At 41.5% G+C, this 26,679-nt stretch overlaps 1 protein-coding gene across 1 annotated transcript; it reads left to right on the top strand.

Moving 5' to 3' along the window:
• Positions 1-25,982, top strand: SP1 (Sp1 transcription factor). The gene is made up of 6 exons (XM_084876625.1): positions 1-125; positions 1,178-1,353; positions 2,112-3,624; positions 20,587-20,755; positions 22,985-23,184; positions 25,427-25,982. Exons 1-6 carry the CDS (start codon positions 119-121, stop codon positions 25,738-25,740), a joined length of 2,379 nt encoding a protein of 792 aa, XP_084732751.1. The 5' UTR covers positions 1-118; the 3' UTR covers positions 25,741-25,982.
• The last annotated feature ends 697 nt before the right edge of the window (positions 25,983-26,679 follow it).

The following is a 26,679-nucleotide window of genomic DNA, read 5'->3' as shown; positions in this document are numbered from 1 at the left end:
TTACCCCCCCCTCCCTGTCCGGTCCGGGTTCGCTTGCCTCGTCAGCGTCCGCGTTTTTCCCGGCCCCCCCCAACCCCCCCGGACAGGACCCCCTTGAGCTCGTCCCTCAGCTGCCACCATGAGCGGTAAGGATGAGTCCACTCAAAGCTTAGGGGTGGTAGGGAATGAGGGGGCGCGCGCGAGGGCCGACCGGGCGGTCCCCGCCGTGAGGGGGGGCGGGCGGGAGGCGGCGGCGGCGGCCTTGGTCCCGCCCGGGGCGGAGGGAAGGGAGGGAGAAGGGGCAGTGGCGGGGCCTCCGAGGAGGAGGGGGATGGGCCACCCGCCCCGGGGGAGGGGGCAGAGTGGCCTCGCCCGCCCCCTGCCCGCCCCGGCCGCGGGGGGACGGGCCTTACCCCCCACAACTCGGCCGCCTGCCTGAGGCTCCTCCCGTCGGGGGCTGGAGCTGCGGGGGTGGCCCAGCAGTGCAGGCCCCGCCCGGGCCAACCGCCTCCCCGGTCCGCCTTCTGGTCACCGCCTGCCCCAGGGCCCTCCCCCCCTCCCGTAGGTTCCCCCTCCCCCCCTACCGCCCCGCCCTTTCCACGCCCCTCACCCCGAAACCGCCCTTTCCCTCTAGGGTCCGCCCTCGGTCCGCCCGGAAGCCTCCAGATTTCTAATCCCTGGACCCCTTTAGTCCCTTAACCAGAATTCACAAATGTTTCCCCACTCACACTTTTTATCTCTTCTTTTCCCCCCTTCTTCCCTTTTGTTAACGTCTTAATATTTGAAATTTTCTCATTCTTTATCTCCTTTGATCCTAATTTTATCAAGCTTTCTATACATCCACATGTAGTTTTTTTGCCTTAGCCCACCCTTCCCTGCCCCATAGTTTTTATTTTGAAACTCTTTCAGCATGCACACTGTCTTTCACATTTCCTATACCAAAAGCATCTTTTCAATATTTCCTGAGTCTAAGTTTGTAACAAGGAGAGCTGAGGCCCAGTTTGGCATCAGGGAGCCTAGTTCGCGTCCTATGTGTCCTACAACTGTCCCTTCTCTCCCATCCATTCCCCCCCACCCCCCTCACTGGCGCCTTTCACCTTTTAGTCATGTCTGTTTCCTCATAACCTCCTCTACCCTTCCTCATCTTACCCTTTTCCTTCCCCCAACTTTAAGTTGTTTATCTTTTAATTCTTTTTAGACCAAGATCACTCCATGGATGAAATGACAGCCGTGGTGAAGATTGAGAAAGGAGTTGGTGGCAATAATGGGGGCAATGGCAATGGCAATGGTAATGGTGGTGGTGCCTTTTCTCAGGCTCGAAGCAGCAGCACAGGCAGTACCAGCAGCAGTGGAGGAGGAGGAGGAGGAGGACAGGTAAGGAACCATCAGGACAGAGTGGGGAAAGTGTTGAAAGGATGTATAGTTTTAGATGGGGTTTTTTTTGCGTTTTTTTCACAGAACAAGTTTTAGGGAGGGGCTATCCACTTTACTTGTATAGCTAGGGAAGTAAGTACAGAGAGACAGGTGACTTGGAGATGATTCCCCAAAGATGAGAATTTTAGCAACAGATTTTTTTATATGTTTGTGTTTGTTTTTTTTTAAGTATACGTATATACTTTTTAAACATTTATTATTGATTCCAGCGACTACGGAAGAGGGAGAGACGGAAACATCAATGATGAGAGAGAATCATTGATTGGCTGCCTCCTACATCTCCCCTATTGGGGGTGGAGCCCACAACCCGGGCACGTGCCCTTGACTGGAATCGAACCGGGGACCTTTCAGTTCACAGGCTGACACTCTCCACTGAGCCAAACCAGCTAGGGCTAAATACATATATTTAAGTTGACTTCAGAGAGGAAGGGGGAGAGAGAGAGAAAGAGAGATAGATTGAGGTTGAAACATCAATGATGAGATTCATTGGTCACTGCCTCCTGCACGCTGGCAACCTGGGCATGTGCCCTTGACCGGAATCCGAACCTGGGACCCTTCAGTCCCAAGGCTGTTTTTTTTTGTGTGTGTGTTGTTTTTTTTTCTCTTGGGTTTTCTGCACTGTTTGCTGTTGTATACTGCCCCCTAGGCTGCAACTGGATGTCATTAAACTAATTCTTTCCCTCATTTTTTTTGGCTAGGAATCCCAGCCATCCCCTTTGGCTCTGTTGGCAGCCACTTGCAGCAGAATTGAATCACCCAATGAAAACAGCAACAACTCCCAGGGCCCAAGCCAGTCAGGGGGCACCAGTGAGCTTGACCTCACAGCCACACAACTCTCACAGGGTGCCAACGGCTGGCAGATCATCTCTTCCTCCTCTGGGGCTACTCCTACCTCAAAGGAACAGAGTGGCAGCAGTACCAATGGCAGCAATGGCAGTGAGTCTTCCAAGAATCGTACCGTCTCTGGTGGGCAGTATGTTGTGGCTGCCACCTCCAACTTACAGAACCAGCAAGTCCTGACAGGATTACCTGGTGTGATGCCTAATATTCAGTATCAAGTAATCCCCCAGTTCCAGACCGTTGATGGGCAACAGCTGCAGTTTGCTACCACTGGGGCCCAAGTGCAGCAGGACGGTTCTGGTCAAATACAGATTATACCAGGTGCAAACCAGCAGATCATCACAAATCGAGGAAGTGGAGGCAACATCATTGCTGCTATGCCAAATCTACTCCAGCAGGCTGTCCCCCTCCAGGGCCTGGCTAATAACGTCCTCTCGGGACAGACTCAGTATGTGACCAATGTGCCGGTGGCCCTGAATGGGAATATCACCTTGCTACCTGTTAACAGCGTTTCTGCAGCTACTTTGACTCCTAGCTCTCAGGCAGTCACGATCAGCAGCTCTGGGTCCCAGGAGAGTGGCTCACAGCCCGTCACCTCAGGGACTGCCATTAGTTCTGCCAGTTTGGTATCATCACAAGCCAGTTCCAGCTCCTTTTTCACCAATGCCAATAGCTATTCAACAACTACTACCACCAGCAACATGGGAATTATGAACTTTACCACCAGCGGCTCAGCAGGGACCAACTCTCAAGGACAGACATCCCAGAGGGTTAGTGGGCTACAGGGATCTGATACTCTGAATATCCAGCAGAACCAGACATCTGGAGGTTCACTGCAAACAAGTCAGCAAAAAGAGGGAGAACAAAACCAACAGTCACAGCAACAACAAATTCTTATCCAGCCTCAATTAGTTCAAGGGGGACAGACCCTCCAGGCTCTTCAAGCAGCACCATTGTCAGGGCAGACCTTTACAACTCAAGCTATCTCCCAGGAAACCCTCCAGAACCTCCAGCTTCAAGCTGTTCCAAACTCTGGCCCCATCATCATCCGGACACCAACAGTGGGGCCCAATGGACAGGTCAGTTGGCAGACTCTTCAGCTGCAGAACCTCCAAGTTCAGAACCCACAGGCCCAGACAATCACCTTGGCCCCGATGCAGGGTGTTTCCCTGGGGCAGACCAGCAGCAGCAATACCACCCTTACACCCATAGCCTCAGCTGCCTCTATCCCTGCGGGCACGGTCACTGTGAATGCTGCTCAACTCTCCTCCATGCCTGGTCTCCAGACTATTAACCTCAGTGCTTTGGGTGCTTCAGGAATCCAGGTGCACCAGCTTCCAAGCCTGCCCTTGACTATTGCAAATGCCCCAGGTAAGGCTTCAAATTTTTTGCCTTTAGATTCACAGCTAAGTAGCATCTCAGCTGAAACTGTTGATTCCAAAGAAGGGAGTAACTTTCTTAAGGGCTAATCATTTAGGCAAGTCAGTTAGAAGAATAGCAATGATTCTATTTGGAACTGATTTAACAGAAAATTTCCCCCCCAGTTAACCTGATGAGAAAGGAGCACTTCTGGCAATGTCCCTGAAATCTGTACCTCCAGTGCTTTTAATACTACAGAATAAGGATCTGCAAACATTTTCTGTAAAGGGTGTGATAGTACTTATTTTAGGCCTAGTCTTTAGTGTTTATTTTAGGGCTATATATGGTCTTCTTTTTTTAATGTTTTTATTGATTTCAGAAAGAAAGGGAGAAGGAGAGAAATATTAATGATGAGAATTCTGATTGGCTGCCCCTGCACGCCCCCTACTGGGGATTGAGCCTACAACCTGGGCATATGCCCTTGACTGTAATCAACCCAAGACCCTTCAGTCCACAGGCGGGGGCTCTATCCACTGAGCAAACCAGCTGGGGCAAGGGCTATATATGGTCTTAATCATATTTTTTTTGGTTTGTTTTTTACAAGCCTGTAAAAAATGTAAAATCATTCTTAGCTTGAGGGCTTTATTTAGCCTTTGGGTCCACTCTTGTGTAGGATAAGAATTGATTATAAACGACTTATTTATAGGTCAGTTATTAAATCATCAGATATTTCTCATGAAGAATTGTAACTCCTAAGTGAGGGGGGATAGTGACATAATGGGTTCCAGAAGGATTTTTTTCTACAAAATAAGTTCTCTGGTTAATCTTTATTTTTTTTATTTTTTTTATTTTAAAATATATTTTATTGATTTTTTACTGAGAGGAAGGGAGAGAGAGATAGCTAGAAATGTTGATGAGAGAGAAACATCGACCAGCTGCCTCTTGCACACCCCCTACCGGGGATGTGCCCGCAACCAATGTACATGCCCTTGACCGGAATCGAACCTGGGACCTTTCAGTCCACAGGCCGACGTTCTACCACTGAGCCAAACCGGCTTTGGCATAATCTTTAGTTAATCAGGATGTTCTACCCTGGTTTAATTTTTTTTTTTTTTTTAACTCCTAGTTACCTTAAAAGTAGAGTCCATCCACCTCCCCTTGCCTCTAATGTATATTTTTAATAAGCTTCCTAGATGATTCTGATATTCCCTAGATAAGAGAACCACTTCTTAGACTGCTATGAAAATAGTGTATGGTTGAGGAAGAAGGGGAGAGAAGGGAAGTGAGGCCTGGAATGGAGTAGGAAGGTGGAGTTGAGAGGAATTAGGAATAAGGAGAATATTGAAGGGCAAAATAGACTTTTGGAAAGAGGTATATATATTAGAATGTGTATTGAATCAGTTGACTACAATATTCAGTCATTCACTTTGAACTAAGTGAATTTCAAATTGGTTAATTTGAAATTTAAGTCATAACTATTTAAAAAGTTGACAGTCTATTTAGAATGTATCATTTTAAATCCCATCACAAGTTTGCAAATCTCTACTAAAGCATGATAAAATGATATATAAATATGTTTTTATATACTGGCATGATATATAAAAATTAAGGGGAATTATTTAATGCCATTGAACTAGTTCTATTGGAATATAGATAGGTGTATGAAATACTTTTATTATAGCATGTCATTCCATTTAAATTGGTTCTTATATAAGTGAGAATAACAAATAGGCAGCCAGCCATATTTCCTGCCTTCTGAAGGTTTGGAAAATCTGGGTTGGGGGATCAAGTTCCCTAACTTTTTTACATTCTTATGGTGTATTTACAAGGACTGTGTTTTGAGCTTTATCAAGACAGTAATTTTCTTAGTGATCTTAGACTAGAAAGTTACAATTGGAAGTGACCTAAGAAATCATCTGTAAATTGCTTTATTTTCTCGGTAAGGACATTGAGATATTAAAAAGCGCTTTTAAGTGATGAGACTATAGCCAGAGCTTGAGCTTGTGGTTAATTCTCCTAGGGCATTTCATTACCTGTTATAAGTCTGGACTTTAGAAAAATCCTTTAGTTTGTTAAGAATGTGTAGCTTTTGCTCCTTTGAAATTTAATGCTCTAGAGCTGGCAAGTATTTTATAGACTAAAAATTATGAGGAAAGTTTAATAAAAATTGGAAACTAACAGCCTGGAAAATTAGATACTTTTTGGTTAATCTACATTAGCATGTTTGTTTTCTCTTCGCTCCCAGGTTATATCTAGTAGTTTGCTCTTCATAGGAAAGCAAAGCTGTGGAATTGTTCCCATTAATAATAATTTGGATCCCTGCAATTTCTAAAAGGTTTATAACTTAAGCTCTAAGGAGTAGTTATGAGGCACTCAATGCTAAATCATGCTCTGGGGAAGTCTGCCATTTAATGTGTCATAGGATAGGGCTACCTAGCTGTTATAGATGGTCTCTGAGCTCAAGAAAATTCATGCCTTTCTGTAAGGTAGCAGCAGCTTGACATTCACTAGTAATTAGATGAGGCACTGAAAGGCCATTTTGTGAGAATTGAAGTTCTTTGCTTCATTAATAGTGGTTTCTGAAGATATGGTTTCCTCCTCTCCGGTTAGTCATACTTGTGCAACATTTTTTCTCTTCAGTTGATCTGACTTCATTTTTTTTTTTTTTTAATACTTTATTGATTTTTTAGAGAGGAAGGGAGAGGGATAGTCAGAAACATCGATGAGAGAGAAACATCAATTAGCTGTCTCATGCACCCCCCCCACACCACACACTGGGAATGTGCCCGCAACCAAGGTACATGCCCTTGACCAGAATCGAACCTGGGACCCTTGAGTCCACAGGCTGACGCTCTATCCACTGAGCCAAACCAGTCAGGGCTGACTTCATTCTTAATGAAAGGTAATAAAATTATTTCCTTGAAGTTTAGTGCTGTTCAGCTGTTGCCTAGAAGCTGCGGTGTCTCATTTTACCTTTTCTGGTATATAATTATTTTACTAGAAAAACTCAACCTGTTGGCAGTATAATGTAGTAGAATAGAATAGGTAGATAGATAACATAGTTGTGAAAGACTAAAGCTTCCATGGTGTTCACTTGGTTTGTTTACATTTATTATTAAAAAGTAAAAGAATCTTTAAAAATTTCTAAGCTCTCCTGTTGACTTCTATTCTTGTTTACTTCTATTTGCTGAATACACAGGCAAAGGCACAAACTTAGAAACAAACCAGCACCTTTGTATTCCTGTGTTTTTCCTGGCCCTGCCCCTGGTGAGTGGTAGTGAGGAAGGGACCACCCAGTAAACTAAGTTTAGTTTCCAGACAGTGAAATGATTGATGGGCTTAGTTTTTGTTTTATTTTTAAAGTTAGCAGCTTTTTCTTTTTTCCCCCCCAACACCCTTTCCTCTCATTTTGTAGTCACACTCATAGATCTTGTTTTTGTTTTTGTTTTTTCACTTTAAAGCTTTAGGGTTTTTTCCCCAATAACTGCTGAGACCTGAAAACTGTTAACCCAGGTTGAGTGGGGGCTGGCTTTCAAAGACTGAGTTTGGGTGACTTCGTGGGAGTTCGGCCTAATAAAGAGTGCAGGGTTTTGGCAGGAGAATAGAACATACTTCCTTGATGTCTATAATTCACTCAAGAAGCAAATTTCAGGAACTAAAAAAATTCACATCTGTTCGGTTTTATCGGGGTCAGGAAAATGTCTTCTCTTAGAAGTTAAGTTGAACGTGATACTAGAGTTGGTTTGCCAACAGTGTCACTAAACTTGGGGTCAGATTGCTGAGACCTAATTTGTTAAAAACTTGTATTTTAACCTAGTGCATTTGAACATTAGTGATAAGTAGATTTGGATGATTTAAATGTGTTGAGAATTGTACTAGTGAAAAGGTCATACAAGAGAATTTCCTGTTTTAAAATAATACTTTATCAAATATGTCAAATGTTTCTGCATCATTTGCTTGCTTTATCAAATATTATATTTGTTTCTTAAGGTGATGTTAGTACTTTTTAAATGATTTTAAGTAGAAAAGGTCTCCTTTAAAACTCAGATCTGAAAAGACTGAGAAGACAGTCTTTAGACCTTTTCCGTTGCTCCTATTTATTCATTCCAGTGGCTTTCGGTAAATGACGTCATTGTTAAATCATATTGCATTGTGTAATGTGGCCATTTTAGTTCTTAATTAAATAACAAGAGCACAAGAGTGTCTAGTGTTTGAGAAAACTTTAGTATCTGTTCAGTTCTCATAGCTCCCTTTTCTTTTAATTGTTCCACTTTGTAAAGTAGTATGTAAATGTTACCACTAATAATTTAGCTCTCATCATTTTGTGCTTCTAATTGTTTTGTTGGGTTTGAAAATGGTTTAAGATGTAAGATGAATATCTATAGAAAAGTTTTATATAAGTAATGTTTTTTGTAAATAATTTTTTGTTTTGTGTGTCCGTAAACTACATAATAGTTGAAAATTTTATTTAATTGAAAAACAAGCATATTTTTCATATTTCTTGCAGAAGGTGTGTCACAATAATATTATTCATTTCTCTAGCATTTGACATACAGGTCCTGTTGTGTAGAAGGATTATTTTAACAGTTACTTGCTCAACTATGACTATATTGTTAGGATTACCCTAGTTTTTTTAGAATTGTTCTCCTTAAAAGACCTGAAAAATTTATGTAGAAAGTATTTTGCAGAGTTGGTTGCAAATTTGAGTTTATAATTTGAATTTGTACTTTTGGTCTAATGTTTTTAAAACTGAATGGTTTATGAAACTAGGCAGTATTACTTGTTCAGCAAGTTTGGATGTGCCTATCTAATTTACACGGAATCCTCCTTCTCGTGATGTATCTATGTCCAAAATAAAAAGATATTTAACAATTTGAAGGAAGAAGTTAAAATATAACTAGGTCACGACAAAGATTTGCCCTTTGAGAGATGAGAGAATTAAGTGAGTGTTTACATCTCTGGAAAATTATTTTAAATGGTTTTCATAGGCAAGCAAATGTTGCTAATAACCTAAGGTTAAATGCTATTGAGATGGGTCTTTTAAAATTATTCAATATGTTCTTCATTGAATTGACCCTGTTTTGATCGCTCAAAAGTTATAGCTCTTTGCAAACCTAATAAAATTAAACCAGACTAGCCATGGTAATAGCAGTTAAACTGATAGTTGCTAGATCTGGAAACCTTTATCCCTTCCAGTACCCTTATTCAGACTTAACCTAAGATGTAGAAAGATTTAACGACTTCCAAAAGCCACTGACAAAATTTAGAAACACATTTTTTTTTTTTTACTTCAAATCAAGATCCTGTCTACTCCAATCCACTTCTATCTAGTAGAATGGACTTGACACCCTCTACCCCCCACCCTCCCAATTCAGTTTTGTTTGTTTGTTTTTGTGTTTTTGTTGTTTATTAAGGTATTATATGTGTACATATCTTTCCATTGCTCCCCTAATTCAGTTTTAAGGCGTTACTGGCAATTGTAGCCTAAGACAGATAATTGGGGGAAAAAGGTGAAAAGGGATGGTTAATCAACAACTTCTTTGTAAACTTTTGTTATGAACCAGAATTTGTTTTAACCAGATGAGTTAATTTGAATTTATTTAATCTCTAAGTAAAGTATAATCAATGATAATGAAGAGAGGAACAAGATGGCAAAAGAGAAATTAAAGACATAATTAATCAGTCATATTGGGAGTGTGGTTATGTATAAACCCTCCCTTTTGACAATTAGGAAGGTTTTTTACAGTTCTTATTTTTTTTCTCATATGTTTGAAACATTTTTATAGCAAATCTGATGTCCTTATTGCTCTCCATTTATTGTTTTTTCATATTTTCTATAACTTCCATCTCAGGACCTTCCTTCCCCCCTTTATTTCTGTTGTGGATATGATTTAACAACACTTTTAAAGTCTTCTATGTAGAACCCTGTTCAGTGGTTGAGTGTTGACATATGAACCAGCAGGTCACCACCTTTTGATTCCTAATCAGGGAACATGCCCTGGTTGCAGGCTGATACCTGGTAGGGACTGTGCAGGAGGCAGCCAATCAATGACTCTCTCACATTGATGTTTCTCTCCCTCTCCATTCCTCTCTGAAATCTATAAAATATATTTTTTAAAAAAAGAAAAAAGAAAGCCTATGTAGGGCCCAGTTTTGTCCAGGTTCTATATGGTTACTAGTGATGTATCTGAAAGTACTCTGCTTAGAATTTTTTGGCAGTTTCTTGCACTCATGAAAGAAAGAGTATTAATTTTATACAGACCATTTGTCTTAAAGAAGGCAAAAGTAAAAAGCCCATGCCCTAGCTGGTATGGCTCAGTGGATAGAACATTGGCCAGAGTGAAGGGTCCCAGGTTCGATTCTGATCAGGGGCACATGTCTGGATTGCAGTCTCGATCCCCAGTGTGGGGCATAAATAAAAATATGTTAAAAAAGGAAAAGTAAAAAGCTCATAACCCTGAAACCTATTTGGAAATTTTCCCATATTATGAAGAATTTTCTTTGGTTTGGTTTTCTTTGAAAAAAAAAAAAATTATATATATATATATATATATATATATATATATATATATATATATATATACACACACACACACACACACACACACACACACAAACACACACACACACACATATACATATATACATATTTATTTCAGAGAGAGAGAAACATCACATCAGTGATGGGAATCATTGATTGGCTGCCACCTGCATGCTCCCTACTGGGGATTGAGCCTGCAACCCGAGCAATGTGCCCTTGATTGGAATTGAACCTGGGACCCTCCAGTCTGTAGGCCTACACTCTATCCACTAAGCCAAACTGGCCAGGGTCTTTAATTTTCTTTTTTAACTGTTTATGCTTTTACTTAAAATTTTGGCTCATGGTTGTAAAAGCAGATGAATGGGAAAGAGGGAAGAAAATTACATAAATATTTCAATTTACTTAATGGTATATTCTGTTAAATCTCTAGCATTTACATATTGAGGGGGGAGGTTATTTAAAATGAAAAAATTTAGTTATTAAATTACTAGAGGCCTGGTGCACAAATTCATTCACAGGTGAGGTCCCAAGGGGGTTTTGGGGGAGGGCGGGATGCAATCGGCCCTCCAGGCAAGTGGTAAGATGCTCTTGCTGGCCTGGGATCCAGATTGGTCATGCGACATTCATGCAGATTGTCGGGAGCCACCTGGTAGATGCTTTTATATTTTTTTCTTCCTTACAGAGTGTCTAGGGAGGGGAAGCAGCTGTAGGCCAACTTCCAGGAGGCCAGTGGCACTGATCTGTCGGTACCTGGCTGATTCTCTAGAGCAGTGATTCCCAAAGTGGTCTATATCGACCCCCAGGGGTCTATGACAACCTGCAAGGGGTCTACGTCAGCGGAAAAAAAATTTGGGGGTCCATGAAATGAAAATGGGGGTCCACGATAGTGGATCTCAACATACACTGATAGTACCTATTTACTTACATCATATTATCTTATAATATAAAAACATATAAATTATTTATAAAAGTACCTATGAAGTAAAAAATTTATTATATATGTTTATAAAATTGTGTAAGTTGTAGGATAAAAACCTGCACATAATGATATACCAGTATCATCTTGTTACAAGCATACGCGCAGTAAACATTCTTGCCAATTTTTGTCTCAAAGCTTCGCGAACTTGCACCGACTTGTTCAATTCGTCACTCTATAAATATGAATGTGAGAAAAATACGTTCATTCGTTTCCTGAATCTTGAATAGGAAAGTGCTGAGAAAATATTTTAAAAAATATAAACTGGTAGTTTATCATACAAATTATAGTGAATCAGTGTTATTTTGTTTGAGAATGCCGGAGAAAAGTAGGTACATTATTTTTTATTAAATTTTATGTTACGTATATTTTATATAACAGATACAAAATTTTATTTTGAGTAGTTTTAATTTAAATTCAATAAATAAATGTATAAAACTTAACATGTGTTTTTATTTCAAGTTTTTAACACTAAACTTCACTACAGTTAGAAATTTACAAAAAAAATCAATATCAGGTAAGTAGGGGGTCTATCTAAAACCGAAAAACATGGCAAGGGGTCTACGGCACAAACAAGTTTGGGAACCTCTGCTCTAGAGGTTGGATCTGCAGGACTACTGAGGGAGTGGCTACCACCTGGCTGGCAGACTGCCTGGAAGGGTGTGTCAGCTGAGCAGCGCTTCTGCTTTGGGAGCACACTGACCACCAGGGGGCAACTCCTGCACTGAGTGTCTGCCCCCTAGTGGTCAGTGCGTGTCATAATGAGTGATTGTTTCACTGGTTGTTCTACCATTCAGTCGATTTGCATATTAGGGTTTTATTATATGGGATTACTTAAAAAATATATATATTGATTTCAGAGAGGAAGGCAGAGGGAAAGAGAGAAACATTAATGATGAGAGAGAACCATTAATTGGCTGCTTCCTGCACATTCCCTACTGGGGATCAGGCACGCAACCTAGGTATGTGCCCTTTACCAGAATTGAACCTGGGACTCTTCAGTCTACAGGCTGATGCTCTATCCACTGAGCCAAAACAGCTAGGGCTTAAACAATATTTTTATTGATTCAGAGAGGAAGGGAGAGGGAGAAAAAGATAGAAACATTAATGATGAGAGAGAATCATTGATTGGCTATCTTCTGCACACCCTGCATTGGGGATCAAGTCTGCAACCTAGTCATGTGCCCTGACCAGAATCCAACCTGGTTTATAGGTCGATGCTCAATCACAGCCACACCAGCTGGGCTAAATAATAATTTTTAATTGTGAAAAACACATAACATAAAACTTACCTTTGTAACCATTTCAAGTGTACAGTTTCATAGTAAATAATATGCATTCACATTGTTATGCAATTGATTTCCAGAACTTTTTTATCTTACAAAACTGAAATGCTCCCTGACCAGTTTTATTCAGTGGTTAGAGTGTCAACCGCCAACTGAAGGGTCTCGGGTTCAATTCCAATCAAGGGCACATATTATACCTCTGTTGCAGGCTGGATTCCTGGCCCTAGTCAGGATGCATGTGGAAGGCAGCCAGTTGATATCTCTCTCACATCAATGTTTCTCTCTGTCTCTACCCCTCCCTTCCTCTCTTTAAAAATCAATGGAAAAAATATCCTCAAGTAAGGAGTTACAAAATAAAACAAAAAATGAAAATGCTATACCCATTAAAGTCCTCATTTTCCTCTCAGCTTTTGCAACTATTACTCTACTTTCTGTTTGTATGGATTTGACTACTGTAGATGTGTCATCTAAGTAGAATCATGGAATATTGTGACTGGCTTATTCAACTAAGTGTAATGTCCTCAAAGTTCATACATATTAAAGTATGTGATAGGATTTTCTTCCTTTTCTAGGCTGAATACTATTCCATGTATGCCTTTATAAAATTTTCTTTACCCATCTGTCTGCATTTGGGCTGTTTCTAGAATCTCTTGTTTATTATGGGTAGTGCTGCTGTGAACCTAGGTGTGAATATATCTCCTTGAGATACCGCTTTCAGTTATTTTGGATAGCCTATATAATAAAGAGATAATATGCAAATTGACCATCACTCCAACACAAAAGATGGCCACCCCTATGTGGACACAAGATGGCTGCCACAAGATGGCCGGCAGGGGAGGGCAGTTAGGAGGGACCAGTTAGGGTGATCAGGTCTGCAGGGGAGGGCAGTTGGGGGCAACCAGGCCATCAGGGGAGCAGTTAGGGGGTGATCAGGCAGGCAGGCAGGTGAGCGGTTGGGAGCCAGCAGTCCTGGATTGTGAGAGGGATGTCCCAGATTGGAGAGGGTGCAGGCTGGGCCGAGGGACATATTCCCACCCCCACCCCATGCACAAATTTTGTGCACCGGGCCTCTAGTAGTAGTATAACCAGAAATAGGATTGCTGCATCTTTTTAAAAATATATATATAATTTTATTGATGTTTTATAGGGAGGAAGGGGGAGGGATAGAGAGTTAGAAATATTGATGAGAGAGAAGCTCTGATCAGCTGCCTCCTACACACCCCCCACTGGGGATGTGCCGCAACCAAGGTACATGCCTTTGACTGGAATCGAACCTGGGACCCTTCCGTCTCCAGGCTGATGCTCTCTCTATCTAGTGAGCCGACCCAGCTAGGGCAGGATTGCTGGATCTTATGCCAATTCTGTTTTTAATTTTAATTTAAAAATTTTATATACTTTTGCCGGGACCAGTTTGGCTCAATGGATAGAGCATCGGCTTGGGGACTGAAGGGCCCCGGGTTCGATTCCGTTCAAGGGCATGTACCTTGGTTGCGGGCATATCCCCAGTAGGGGGTGTGCAAGAGGCAGCTGATCAATGACTCTCTCTCATTGATGTTTCTAACTCTCTATCTCTCTCCCTTCCTCTCTGTACAAAAATCAATAAAATATATTAAAAAATAAATAAATAAAAATTTTATATACTTTTATTGATTTTAGAGAGGCAGGGAAAGGGAGAGAGAGATAGAAACATCAATGATGAGAGAGAATCATTGATTGGCTGCATCCTTCCTGCACACCCCCTAGTTTGGGTTGAGCCCATAACCTGGGCATGTGCCCTTGACCAGAATCTAACCCAGGCTTCTTCAGTCCCCAGCCCAAATGCTCTATCCACTGAGCCAAACCGGCTAAGGCTGTTTTTAATTTTTTGAGGAAATATAATAATTTTTTTTTAAACTTAGTGTTTAGTTTCCATAAACAAATACATATATTTTAAATTCACATTTTTAGCCCAGCTGGTGTGGCCCAGTGGTTTGAGCTTCAGCCAGTGAATCAGGAGGTCATGATCCATTCCCAGTCAGGGCATATGCCCTGGTTGTGGGTTTGATCCCCAGTGTGGGGAGTGCAGGAGGCAGCTGGTCAATGATTCTCATTATTGATGTTTCTTTTTTTTTTTTTTTTAAGTATATTTTATTGATTTTGTACAGAGAGGAAGGGAGAGAGATAGAGAGTTAGAAACATCGATGAGAGAGAATCATCGGTCAGCTGCCTCTTGCACACCCCCCACTGGGGATATGCCCGCAACAAAGGTACATGCCCTTGACGGGAATCGAACCTGGGACCCTTCAGTCCCCAAGCCGACGCTCTATCCATTGAGCCAAACCGGTCTTGGCTCATTATTGATGTTTCTGACTCTCCTTCACCTTAACTTCTGAAATCAATAAATATATTTTTTAAAAGTCACATTTTCATACTACGTTTTTGTCACAATTACATTTCTATTTGATTAGTTTTCTTATATTTCCAAATTTCTGAACCTAGTGGAGCAAGATCATTAATACTGTTGTAGCTAAAATAAATAAATAAATAAATAAATAAATAAATAAATAAATAAAAGATAATACTGTTGTAGCTGATCCAGCTGCTTTTATATTATTTAAATCTTGAATATTTGTAAAGTAAGATGCTTAAAATAGATCTCAAGGGTTGACACTTGAAACAGGAATTATTGCTGCTTAGGATTGCACAAGGAAAATTGTTGAAATTTACAGTGTGTTTGAACATGTTTTTTAAAGGTAAATCATTCTTAGTGACTGGTAATTGCTTATCTCCTTGTTTTAATTACTCATACATAAAAGACCACAGAAAGCAAAGATGGCTGTTGCTGGCAAGCATTTCCCATTTTGAAATTAATTAAATGACACCCTTGAGCCCTAGAAATGGCAATTGTCCTGTCATCCCAGACAATGGATATTCTTATCTCTAGCTTATTCAGAAGCATCTTGGTGTAGTGGTAATTAAACTTTAGTCAAATGTCCAGTCAGAGCCGTCTTCCCCCCCCCCTCCCAGAGCTGTCTTAATAAAAGCACTTTAATAAAAGCACATGTCTAGACTTAATTACTGATGGTTCTTTGACTTATTCCTGAAAACATTCTGATAACTAATGGACTTAAGTCTTAAATTGAAAAAAATTCCTTTCTAAAATAAAAAAAAAAATTTAATTATAGAGGAAGAAAGAGAGAGGAAGGGAGAGGGAGAGAGAGATACACACATCGATGTGAGAGAGAAATATTGATCAACTGTCTCCTGCACTTCCCTACTAGGGATCGTGCCCACAATCAGCCCATGTGCCCTGACTGGGAAGCAAACCAGTGACTTCTTGGTCCCAGGAACAATGCTCAACCAACTGAGCCACACATTATTTATTTATATATTTTTTGTTGATTTTTTTACAAAGAGGAAGGGAGAGAGATAGTTAGAAACATTGATGAGAGTCATCGATCAGCTGCTGGGGATGTGCCCGCAACCAAGGTACATGCCCTTGACCGGAATCGAACAGGGGACCCTTCAGTCCACAGGCCGATGCTCTATCCACTGAGCCAAACAGGTTTCAGCTTGTGCTTAAGTTTAAAATTTTTTTATTGTAATAACCAAAATGGAGAAATTACAAAGTATTATTCTATTTAATAAAGGATATGCAAATTGACCTCGCCCTTGTACAAGATGGCTGCCCCCATGTGGTCAAAGATGGCCAGCAGGGGAGGGTAGTTGTGGGCAACCAGGTCTTCAGGGGAGGGCAGTATGGGGCGACCAGACCAGCAGGGGAGTGCATTTGGGGGCAATTGTGCTGGCAGGGGAGCAGTAAGGCGTTGATCAGACTGGCAGGGGAGTGGTTAGCAGGGGTCTTCAAACTACAGCCCGCGGGCCACATGCAGCCCCCAGGGGAGTCTGATCCTGCCCGCCAGGTTTTTCGGGCAGTGAGCGCAGCCAAGGTGTTACAGTAGGAATTAGTAGTTCATATAGTCCGGCCCTCCAGCTCTCTGAGGGACCATGATCTGGCCCCCACTTTAAAAAGTTTGAGGACCCCTGGGTTAGGGGATGATCAGGCTGACAGACAGGCAAGCGGTTGGGAGCCAGCAGTCCTGGATTGTGAGAGGGATCCCAGATTGGAGTGGCTCTCACTAAATTTGTTGGCCTTTTCTAGAAAATTCTTGAAAAACCTTATAACCATTGTTTTGAACTCTATATCCAGTAGTTTGCTTTCCTCCATTTCTTTCATTTGTGATTTGTTTCTTTGTCTCTGCATTTTGGCTACTTCCCTGAGTTAATAGAGTGGCTTTGTGTGGTAGGTCTCCATTAGGGCCCAGTGGCTCAGCCTCCCCAGTTTCCTGAGTTGGACCCTTTTGGTGCACCCCTTTGTGGGCTATGTGCACAGTCTTATTGTAGTTAAGCCTTGATTGTTGTTGGTATCATTGGGAGGAATTGATCTCCAGGCCAATTGGCTGTGAGGATCAGCTGTGTCAATGCTGGGAGGACTTCTGTGCTGGAGACAACCTTATGAGACAAGACTTACAAAAGCCTCTGTTCTCAGCTGGGATGGGGCGGAGTCTCGGGGCAGAGCAGACAGCATTGGTTTCCTTTCAGCCCTACCCTAATAGGCCCCCGGGCTTTAGTGTCCCGCGGTAATTGCTGCACGCACCACTTGAGAGAAAGCCACCCTCGAGTTTTGCCCACTGCCAGACAGTCCAGTTTCTCCCTGAATGAGTCTGGGTCCCCAGAGCCTTGTCTGGAACTGGAGTTCAGCGCAGTTGGGAACTTTTGTCTGCCTCCCGCTTAAGAAAGCCAGCTGAATTCTCAGCTGCCTGCCCTCTCCGTGGGAGTGTCTCAGTACCTCTGCCTTCTGTAGCTCCTCTGAGTCTGTGTGCTTTTCTCTTCCCTTCTAGTTGTAGAATTTCCTGGACGATGTTTATTTTGTCTTTTAGTTGTAGTTTTGAAATTGTTGTGCGAGGCAGCAGTTTAGGTGTTTACCTATGCCACTATAAGTTTCTCTCCTAATATCTCTTAAGTATTTCTTTGTTTCTCTTTCTTAATTATGCCCTGTCCTGAGTTAACATTCTTATGTTTCAATAAAATGGAGAAAGGTTTGCCTCTTTCCAGTTGATTTGGACAAGGGAAAACTTTGGGGGTTAATGAATTGCATCTCTTAGGTTAGTTTGGAAAATAGATCAAGAAAATGATTTATCTGTACCATAGTTTTTCTTGTTTGTTTGTTTTAAATTAAATTACAGTTTATATTCAATATTATTTTTAAAAATATATTTTATTGATTTTTTACAAAGAGGAAAAGAGAGGGATAAAAAGCTAGAAACATCTATGAGAGAGAAACATCGATCAGCTGCCTCCTGCACACCCCCTGCTGGGGATGTGACTGCAACCAAGGTACATGCTCTTGACTAGAATCGAACCTGGGACCTTTCAGTCTACACGCAGACGCTCTATCCACTGAGCCAAACTGGTTTCAGCTATTTTTTACTTTTGATTGCAGTTTTGTTTGTTTTTTGTTTATTTGTTTGTTTGTTTGTTTGATTAATTTTTAGATATATTTTTATTGATTTCAAAGAGGAAGGGAGAGGGAGAAAGAGATAGAAACATCAATGATGAGACTCTTGATCAGCTGCCTCCTTCATGCCCCACACTGGGGATTGAGCCTGCAACATGGGCATATGCCTTGACTGGGAATCGAATGGTGACCACCTGTTTCATAGGTTGATGCTCAACCATGCCGGCCGGGCTGGGTTTCAGGTTTCACAAGTTTGAAAAACACTGGCCTAAGCAGCATACCAGTGGGCAATTCAGCACTCCAAATCTCGCAGCCCCAAACAGTTTGCCATATCTGCTTATAGTGGCAGAATATCACATTTTGAGTCTGGAATGAGGAACCAGTTTGCACAAAGCAATCACAGAAGCGAAATTGAGCAAGTTAGTTATCTAACGCGATAGATCCTCCTTTCCCCCAACTGATGGATGGAGTATGAAATAATCTGCACCTGCGGCCTGGACATTCCTGAACACCTAACCAGGCACCTTATATAGACTGTACATTGAACCACCAATCTGCACCTGCCAAATACCCTAAGTCCCCGATTCCTAAGTACCTAAGTGACTAACCATGTGCCTTATATGAAACCACCAATCAGCACCTGCTGAGTGCCCTAAGCCCCATCCCTTCCCATTGCTGCCCTCAAAAGGCACGTTCACTCCTGCACCTGTGCTACTCCCCCTTCGGGGCAGCCCGGCAGGGTCCTTATCCTCTAATAAAGCCTGTAGTCCTGTAAAAAAAAAAAAAAAGAAAAAAAAAGAAAAAAGAAAAACACTGGCCTAGAGCTTTGTAATTATCTATTTTAATTTATTGAGAACAAAAATTAGTGACTTCATTCACTTTTTATCTTTAAAAGCAAATAACATCAAAAGACATAATAGAATGTATGTATGCTTTATATTTTCTACCATTCTGAAAAGGATACAAACTTTCCTGAGGGTATAGCTAGTTCTTCCCTCTCTTCATTGTGTCAAAACTTATCCTAATAAAATAGTAATATGCAAATTGACTATCACTCTAACACAAGATAGCTGCCCCAATGTGGTCAAAGATGCTGCCCCCATATGGACACAATTTGGCCGCCACAAGATGGCCTGCAGGGAAGGGCAGTTGGGGAAATCAGGCCAGCAAGGGAGGGCAGTTAGGGGTGACCAGAGCAGTTGGGGGCAACCAGGCTGGCAGGGGAGCAGTTAGGCATTGATCAGGCTAGTAGAGGAGTAGTTAGGGGTGATCAGGTTGGCAGGCAGGCAAGTAGTTGGGAGCCAGAAGTCCTGGATTATGAGGGGGGCAGTCAGACATCCCTTGAAGGGTTCCAGATTGGAGAGGGTGCAGGCTGAGCTGAGGGACACACACCTTGTCCCCCTCCCCATGTACAAATTTTGCGCACCGGGCCTGTAGTAATGTATACTAGGTAGGTACTATTCCCTGCTGAATATTCTGCACAATTTTCTGCTCATTTTAGGAAGTTTTCCCTCTTACGTTTTGTTTGATTTCTAGTTTGGAATACCTTAAAGTCTTATTTTTAATCAGTTCTATTTGGTTGCTTCCATAGTAGTTTAACTTGGAATGAATAAGAGATTTGTTGGACATATTTCTGTAACAATATATATCTTTATCTCATTCTTTTAATGAATGTCCATTGCATAAGGTTATAATTTATTTAGTGCCTCAATGGTGTACATTTTGATTGTTTCCAGTTTTTTCCTGTTACACAAAATACTGTTGTCATATATTTGTATACCATAGGACATTGCTGGTTCAAAGTGGAATTACTTGGATGGTGTGCATTTAAAATTTTAATATTGCCAAGTTGGCCTTCAAAAAGGTTGTTCTAGCCGAAACCGGTTTGGCTCAGTGGTAGAGCGTCGGTCTGTGGACTGAAAGGTCCCAGGTTCGATTCCGGTCAGGGGCATGTGCATTGGTTGCGGGCACGTCCCCAGTAGGGGGTGTGCAAGAGGCAGCTGGTCGATGTTTCTCTCTCATTGGCGTTTCCAGCTCCCTATCTCTCTCCCTTCCTTTCTGTAAAAAATCAATAAAAATATATTTTTAAAAAAAATTTAAAAAAAAAGGTTGTTCTATGTGTCACTACCTATATATAAAAATGCCTATTTCCCCATTCCTTTGCTGATGCTATGCATTACTAAAGTTTTAACTTCTTGTAGTCTGGTGAAATTTTACAAAAGTCCAGTATAGATTTGCATTTTTAAAATTGCATGAGATTGACTATGCTTTCATAAATGTAATTGGTTCTTTGTATTTTTTTGTTTGTTTGTTAATCCTCACCCAAGGATATTTTTTCCATTGATTTTTAGAGTGGAAAGAGGAAGAGAGGATGGTAGGGAGAAAGAAATGTTGATTGGTTGCCTCCCACACATATCCCAACCAGGGCCAGGAATCAAACATGAGACCTTCTGGTGTGAGGGCCAATGCTCTAACCATTTAGCAATGCCAACCAAGGTGGCTCTTTGTATTTTCAGTGACAATTCTTGAGATTTCAGGTATGGGTGATATCAGTGAATGTGACTTCAAAGCTTTGAAGAAATGGAGCTATAAAAAATAAAGTCACTGAGATGATTGCAACTGTGATGATCTCCCATATTTCCCACTTTGACCTTTTCTTTATTTTTACTTTCAGGTGATCATGGAGCTCAGCTTGGCCTCCATGGGGCTGGTGGTGATGGAATACATGATGACACAGCAGGAGGAGAGGAAGGAGAGAATAGCCCAGATCCCCAACCACAAGCTGGTCGGAGGACCCGGCGGGAAGCATGCACCTGCCCCTACTGTAAAGACAGTGAAGGAAGGTAAGTTGACTAAGCCAGTGTCTTAAGAGTATTTAAAGGATTTGGAGGTAAGAAGAGGCTTATTTATTTATTTTAACATTTAAGACTTGGCAATGTTGCAAAGGGATGAGAGATAACAAAATACATTGCATTGGTCATATTACAGGATCTTGGTTCCAGCTCTGATCCTTTTATTGACTCTTAAGACCTTGGGCCTTAATAGGTGCCTGCTTTCTCTTAGAGATAAGGAAATCAAATGGAGCCAGCTGGTCTAATGATTGTTACCATATGTCTACCGGTATATTGAGATGGTTTTAACAAAGTTGCTTTGTGCTGAGACCGGTTTGGTTCAATGGATAGAGCGTCGGCTTGGGGACTGAAGGATCCCGGGTTCGATTCCGGTCAAGGGCATGTGCCTTGGTTGTGGGCATATCCCCAGTAGGGGGTGTGCAAGAGGCAGCTGATCGATGACTCTCTGTCATCGATGTTTCTGGCTATCTCTCTCCCTTCCTCTCTGTACAAAATCAATAAGATATATTTTTTAAAAAAACAAAAACAAGGTTGCTTTGTAAAACAGCCTTGCAAAGAAATGAAAAAGCTACACTAACGTATTTTTACAATGGCTTGTGAGAATAAGAGTTTTCTAGAGTCTTATTTTCCTTTTATTTATTTCCTCAAAACAAAAACAAAAATGCTTAGTTCAGATAGAAAACTTTTAGAAATATGTATATATATTTTATTGATTTTTTACAGAGAGGAAGGGAGAGAGATGGTTAGAAACATCGATCAGCTGCTTCTTGCACACCCCCTACTCAGTCCGCAGGCCGACGCTCTATCCACTGAGCCAAACCGGTTTCGGCCAGATAGAAAATTCTTCAATCAGGGACTCTAACATGTCCTGCAAAACAAAGTTCTGACAATTTTCTCATAGTATTATCTCTGGAGAGTTTCAAGTTCTATTTTTTTCTTTTAAATCACTTTTTTTTAAAAATAAATGTTTTATTGATTTTAGAGTGAGAGGAAGAGAGGAGAAAGGAGAGAGAAAGACAGAGAGAGAGAGAGGAAGAGAGAGAGAGAGAGAAACAGACAGGGAGAGAGAGAAACAGACCGGGAGATAGAGAGAAACAGAGAAACATCCATAAGAGAAACATGGTTCCGATGCCTTTTGCTCATGCCCAGGCTGCAGGCTTCATTCTCACCCTGGGTGTGATCTCTGACCAGGAATCAAATCAAACTGGTGATCTTTTGGTTCATGAGATGACACTCAACCAACTGAGCCACTCCAACTGGGAAAGTCTCTGCTTTTGAGAGAATAGGAAATTACATAGTTGATTAAATGCCTTTGAAAAAGAAAATCTGTTAAAGTTCTGTCCCATCCAGCTAGTTTGCTCAGTGGTTAAGAGTGTCAGCCTGTGGACGTAAGGGTCATGGCTTCAATTTCAATCAAGGGCATGTATCTCAGTTGCAGGCTCTCAATCCCCAGCTTTGGTCAGGATGCGTGCAGGAGGCAACTAATCGATGTTTCTCTCTGTGTGTCTCTCCCCCTCCCTTCCACTATCTCTAAAAAGTCATTGATGAAAAAAATATCCTTGGGAGAGAATTAACAAAAACAACAAAAAAACAAAAAACAATGCCGAAACCAGTTTGGCTCAGTGGATAGATCAACAGCCTGGGGAGTGAAAGTTCCAGGTTCTATTCTAGTCAAGGGCATGTACACACCAGTAGGGGGTGTGCAGGAGGCAGCTGGTCGATGTTTCTAGCTCTCTATCCCTCTCCCTCTCTGTAAAAAATCAATAAAATACAAAATAAAATAAAAATCAAAAGTTTTATCCCAATAAAAATAAGCACAAAAGTAAAAAATGTATCAAAACAAAATTTGAATTATTTGTAGGTACATGCCCTTGATTGAAATTGAACCCATGCTTGTATTGAGATTTAACTTCTTGCAAAAAAAAAAAAAAGCCCCACAGACTTCACAAATCACTGTGAGAATGATTATGTCTTCAAACATCAAAATTGAATTAAGGAACAGGAAAGCAGAAAAGAGCAAATGTCTGGTAGAGAGGAAACCTACAGCTTGAATTTTGGGTATTAAGAACCAGAATCAACTAAAGATTTATATTTTTATACTAAAGATTTTTTAAAAAAGTTCTGGTTAGTTTTAAATGGGTCAGGTAATTGCTGTTGACACTTTGTGGTATTTTCATTTTTATCTTTAGAATGATGACTACTTTGTATTCTCACTTACAGGGCCTCTGGGGATCCTGGCAAAAAGAAACAGCACATTTGCCACATTCAAGGCTGTGGCAAAGTATATGGCAAGACCTCGCACCTACGGGCACACTTGCGCTGGCACACTGGCGAGAGACCATTCATGTGTACCTGGTCATACTGTGGGAAACGCTTCACGCGTTCGGATGAGCTGCAGAGGCACAAACGCACACACACAGGTGAGTAGGAGCCTGGAGAAGGAAGAAATAGTAATGGACCAGAATGGAAAGGTACAAAATATACCTATGAAATAACTAAAAATACTGAGCAATTTATGATTGAAACTAAATGTATGGATCATAAATGGAATTGGAGTTAATCTGGAAAACCTTTAAGAAGGTAGGAGCCCTGGTCATTTTGGCTCAGTGGATAGAGCATTGGCCTGTGGACTGAAAGGTCCCAGGTTTGATTCTGGTTGAGGCAATGCCTGGGTTGTGGGCTCAATCCCCACTGGGGGTCTGTAGGAGGTGGCTGATCGATGATTTTTTTCTCATCATTGATGTTTCTCTCTTTTCCTCACTGAAATCGATAAAAATATATTAATTAAAAAAAAAAGGGAAGGAGCCGAAACCGGTTTGACTCAGTGGATAGAGTGTCGGCCTGCGGTCTGAAAGATCCCAGGTTCTATTCTGGTCAAGGGCATGTACCTTGGTTTCGGGCACATTCCCAGTAGGATGTTTCTCTCTCATTGATGTTTCTAACTCTCTCTCTCTCTCTTCCTCTCTGTAAAAAAATCAATAAAATACGTTTTTGTTTTTTTTAAAATATATTTTATTGATTTTATACAGAGAGGAAGGGAGAGAGATAGAGAGCTAGAAACATCGATGAGAGAGAGTCATCGATCAGCTGCCTCTTGCACACCCCCTACCGGGGATATGCCCGCAACCAAGGTACATGCCCTTGACCGGAATCGAACCCGGGACCCTTCAGTCCCCAAGCCGACGCTCTATCCATTGAGCCAAACCGGTCCCAGCCGTATTTATTTATTTATTTATTTATTTATTTATTTTAAAGGGAGGGGGGGCGGGAGAAGATGCCCAGCTGGTGTGGCTCAGAATACATGCCTGATGCTCCTTAATAACAATGAAATTACATTATGAATACATGGGAATGATAGCCCAGAACAACCTAGAATACATGCCTGGGTTGCCGTCTTTTTCTTCCTTTCCTTTTTTTTTTTTTCTTATGAGGATATTTTTTCCCCATTGCTTTCAGAGAGAGTGAGAGGGAGAGAGAGGGAAAAAAAAACACCAATGTTGAGAGAGACATATTGACTGATTGCATCTGGCATTCACCCTGACTGGGGATGGGGAGGATTCCGAAACCCAGGTACATGCCCTTGACCAGGATTCAAACCGTTGACTCTTCTGAATAGGGGTTGATGCTCTAACCACTGAGAAACAGGGCTGGGTTGCATTCTCGAATCCCTAGTGGAGGGCGTGTAGTCTGTCTCTCTGTTTCTCTCATTGATGTTTCTATCTTCCTCTCTCTGAAATCAATAAAATACCACACATTTTTAAAATAATAAAATAAATTTTTAAAAACAATGAAGGAATTAGTTGAGTGGGATTTTGGAGAATCCCATTACTCTTTTTAGTCTCAGTCTGCTATTCATTTTTGCTCTAGTTCTTCCTTCCTGAATACCAACCTTCCCTCTCTCTGTCCCTTCCTCCTCCTCCTCCTCCTTCTTCTTCTTCTTCTTTTTTTTTTTTTTAGTATATTTTATTGATTTTTTACAGAGAGGGATAGAGAGTTAAAAACATCGATGAGAGAGAATCGTCGATCAGCTGCCTCTTGCACACCCCCTACTGGTATGGCCAGGAACTGCCCTTGACCGGAATTGAACCTGGGACCCTTCAGTCCGCAGGCGGACGACTCTATCCACTGAGCCAAACTGGTTTCGGCTCTTCATTCTTTTTTTGTTTTTCATCTATTCCTCTCCTCCTTGGTACCAGAAAGCCAAATTTCCTTTGAAAACAATCCTTCTGTCTCTATTCGTAGTTACCTGGTTTGGGGCAGGATTGATCCTATTCCCACCTCCAGGAATGGGCCATGATTGGCTTAAACCAGTCACTGTATCCCTTCCCCACAGGATGTTTGGTTCAGGGGTGGGCAATTAAGCTTGTCCAGGAAAAATGAAACTTGGGACTTATGCCGGGCATTAAAGGCCACACACACTTTCTTCTTGTGTTTGTGGTGTGAAGAAGATATATGGCCAGGAACTGCTACTCCCCAACCCTTACCTATTTTCCTTCCTCCAAAAAGCAAAAGATACTCATCAGGTTTTTCTTTCTTTTTTCACCTTCTAAAATTGGCCTAATAGTCTGGCTAATAAAGTTTGAAAGCAGTTATTGGACAAGGTATCCCGTACATCCTGAGATGTTCATTTCTTATATTCTTTTTTTTTTTTTTTTCACTTAGGTGAGAAGAAATTTGCCTGCCCTGAGTGTCCCAAGCGCTTCATGAGGAGTGACCACCTGTCAAAGCATATCAAGACCCATCAGAATAAGAAGGGAGGCACAGGCGTAGCCCTGAGTGTGGGCACTTTGCCCCTGGACAGTGGGGCTGGTTCAGAAGGCAGTGGTGCTGCCACTTCTTCAGCCCTTATTACCACCAATATGGTAGCTATGGAGGCCATCTGTCCAGAGGGTATTGCCCGTCTTGCCAACAGTGGCATCAATGTCATGCAGGTGGCAGATCTTCAGTCCATTAATATCAGTGGCAATGGCTTCTGAGATCAGGCACCCAGGGCCAGAGACATATGGGCTATACCCATTAACCCTGGGATGCAAGGTAGCATGGGTCCAAGAGACATGTGGGGGAGAGAGCCATGAGGCATTAAAATGCATGGTGGTGGGAAGAATTGGGGAAGAGGATACAAGAGAAGAGATGGGGTCCTGGCACTCACCTATATCATCAGTACCTCCTTGAAGTGGGAAACAGTGAAAATTCCGTGGGTGCCACCCTTTGATGAGCATTTGTTTGACCCCAGTTTCTTATATTTCTTACCCCAACCTCCCTGTCCTGTGTTTCCCTTCTCAACTCCCTCATGATGGATTTCCCCCTTTCCTAAAGCCATCATGCCTTGATAAATATATATGATCATTGAAATACTTTTTAACAAAAAAACAGATTCTATATTATATATATAAATATATATAAAAGATATATAGAGATGCATTTGCAGGGGTTGGCTGGGAGGAGCAAAGAGACCATTCTGTGACCAAAATACCTTGGTCATTTTTTTTTTTATATTGCCTTATTTCCTTATGGCTAAGCCTTGTGACACATTAAGCTTTTATAGATGTTGTCTTGGCTTTCCACGTAGATTAAGCATCCATATGCTCTGCTTTTAGTTTATATATACATAATGTTTTTCCTTAATTTTGTCTTTTTATTTGGGATCAGCTTCTTGCACTCCTTTCTAGGCTCAGTCCTTTCTGTCTCCCTTTCTCTCACCTGATCATTTCATGTTTTTGGTAGTAATTCCTGGATGAGGCACTTCTGTGAATCTTTTAAAGTCATTAGTCCCAGCAGCAGAATAGAGAAACCTTGAAGCCCAGGATGATGCTTGAAGTAACTGTGGAGAGAGAGTGTTCAAAATACTACTGACGCAGGTACCCTCTTGGTGCTGAAGAGTCAAAGGCACCTCTCTATCAGCTGCTCTAAGCATC

Source organism: Pipistrellus hanaki (assembly GCF_964339955.1).
Source record: "Pipistrellus hanaki genome assembly, chromosome: 3".
NCBI classification, from domain to species: domain Eukaryota; kingdom Metazoa; phylum Chordata; class Mammalia; order Chiroptera; family Vespertilionidae; genus Pipistrellus; species Pipistrellus hanaki.
This window is presented reverse-complemented; position numbering and strand designations above follow the sequence as displayed.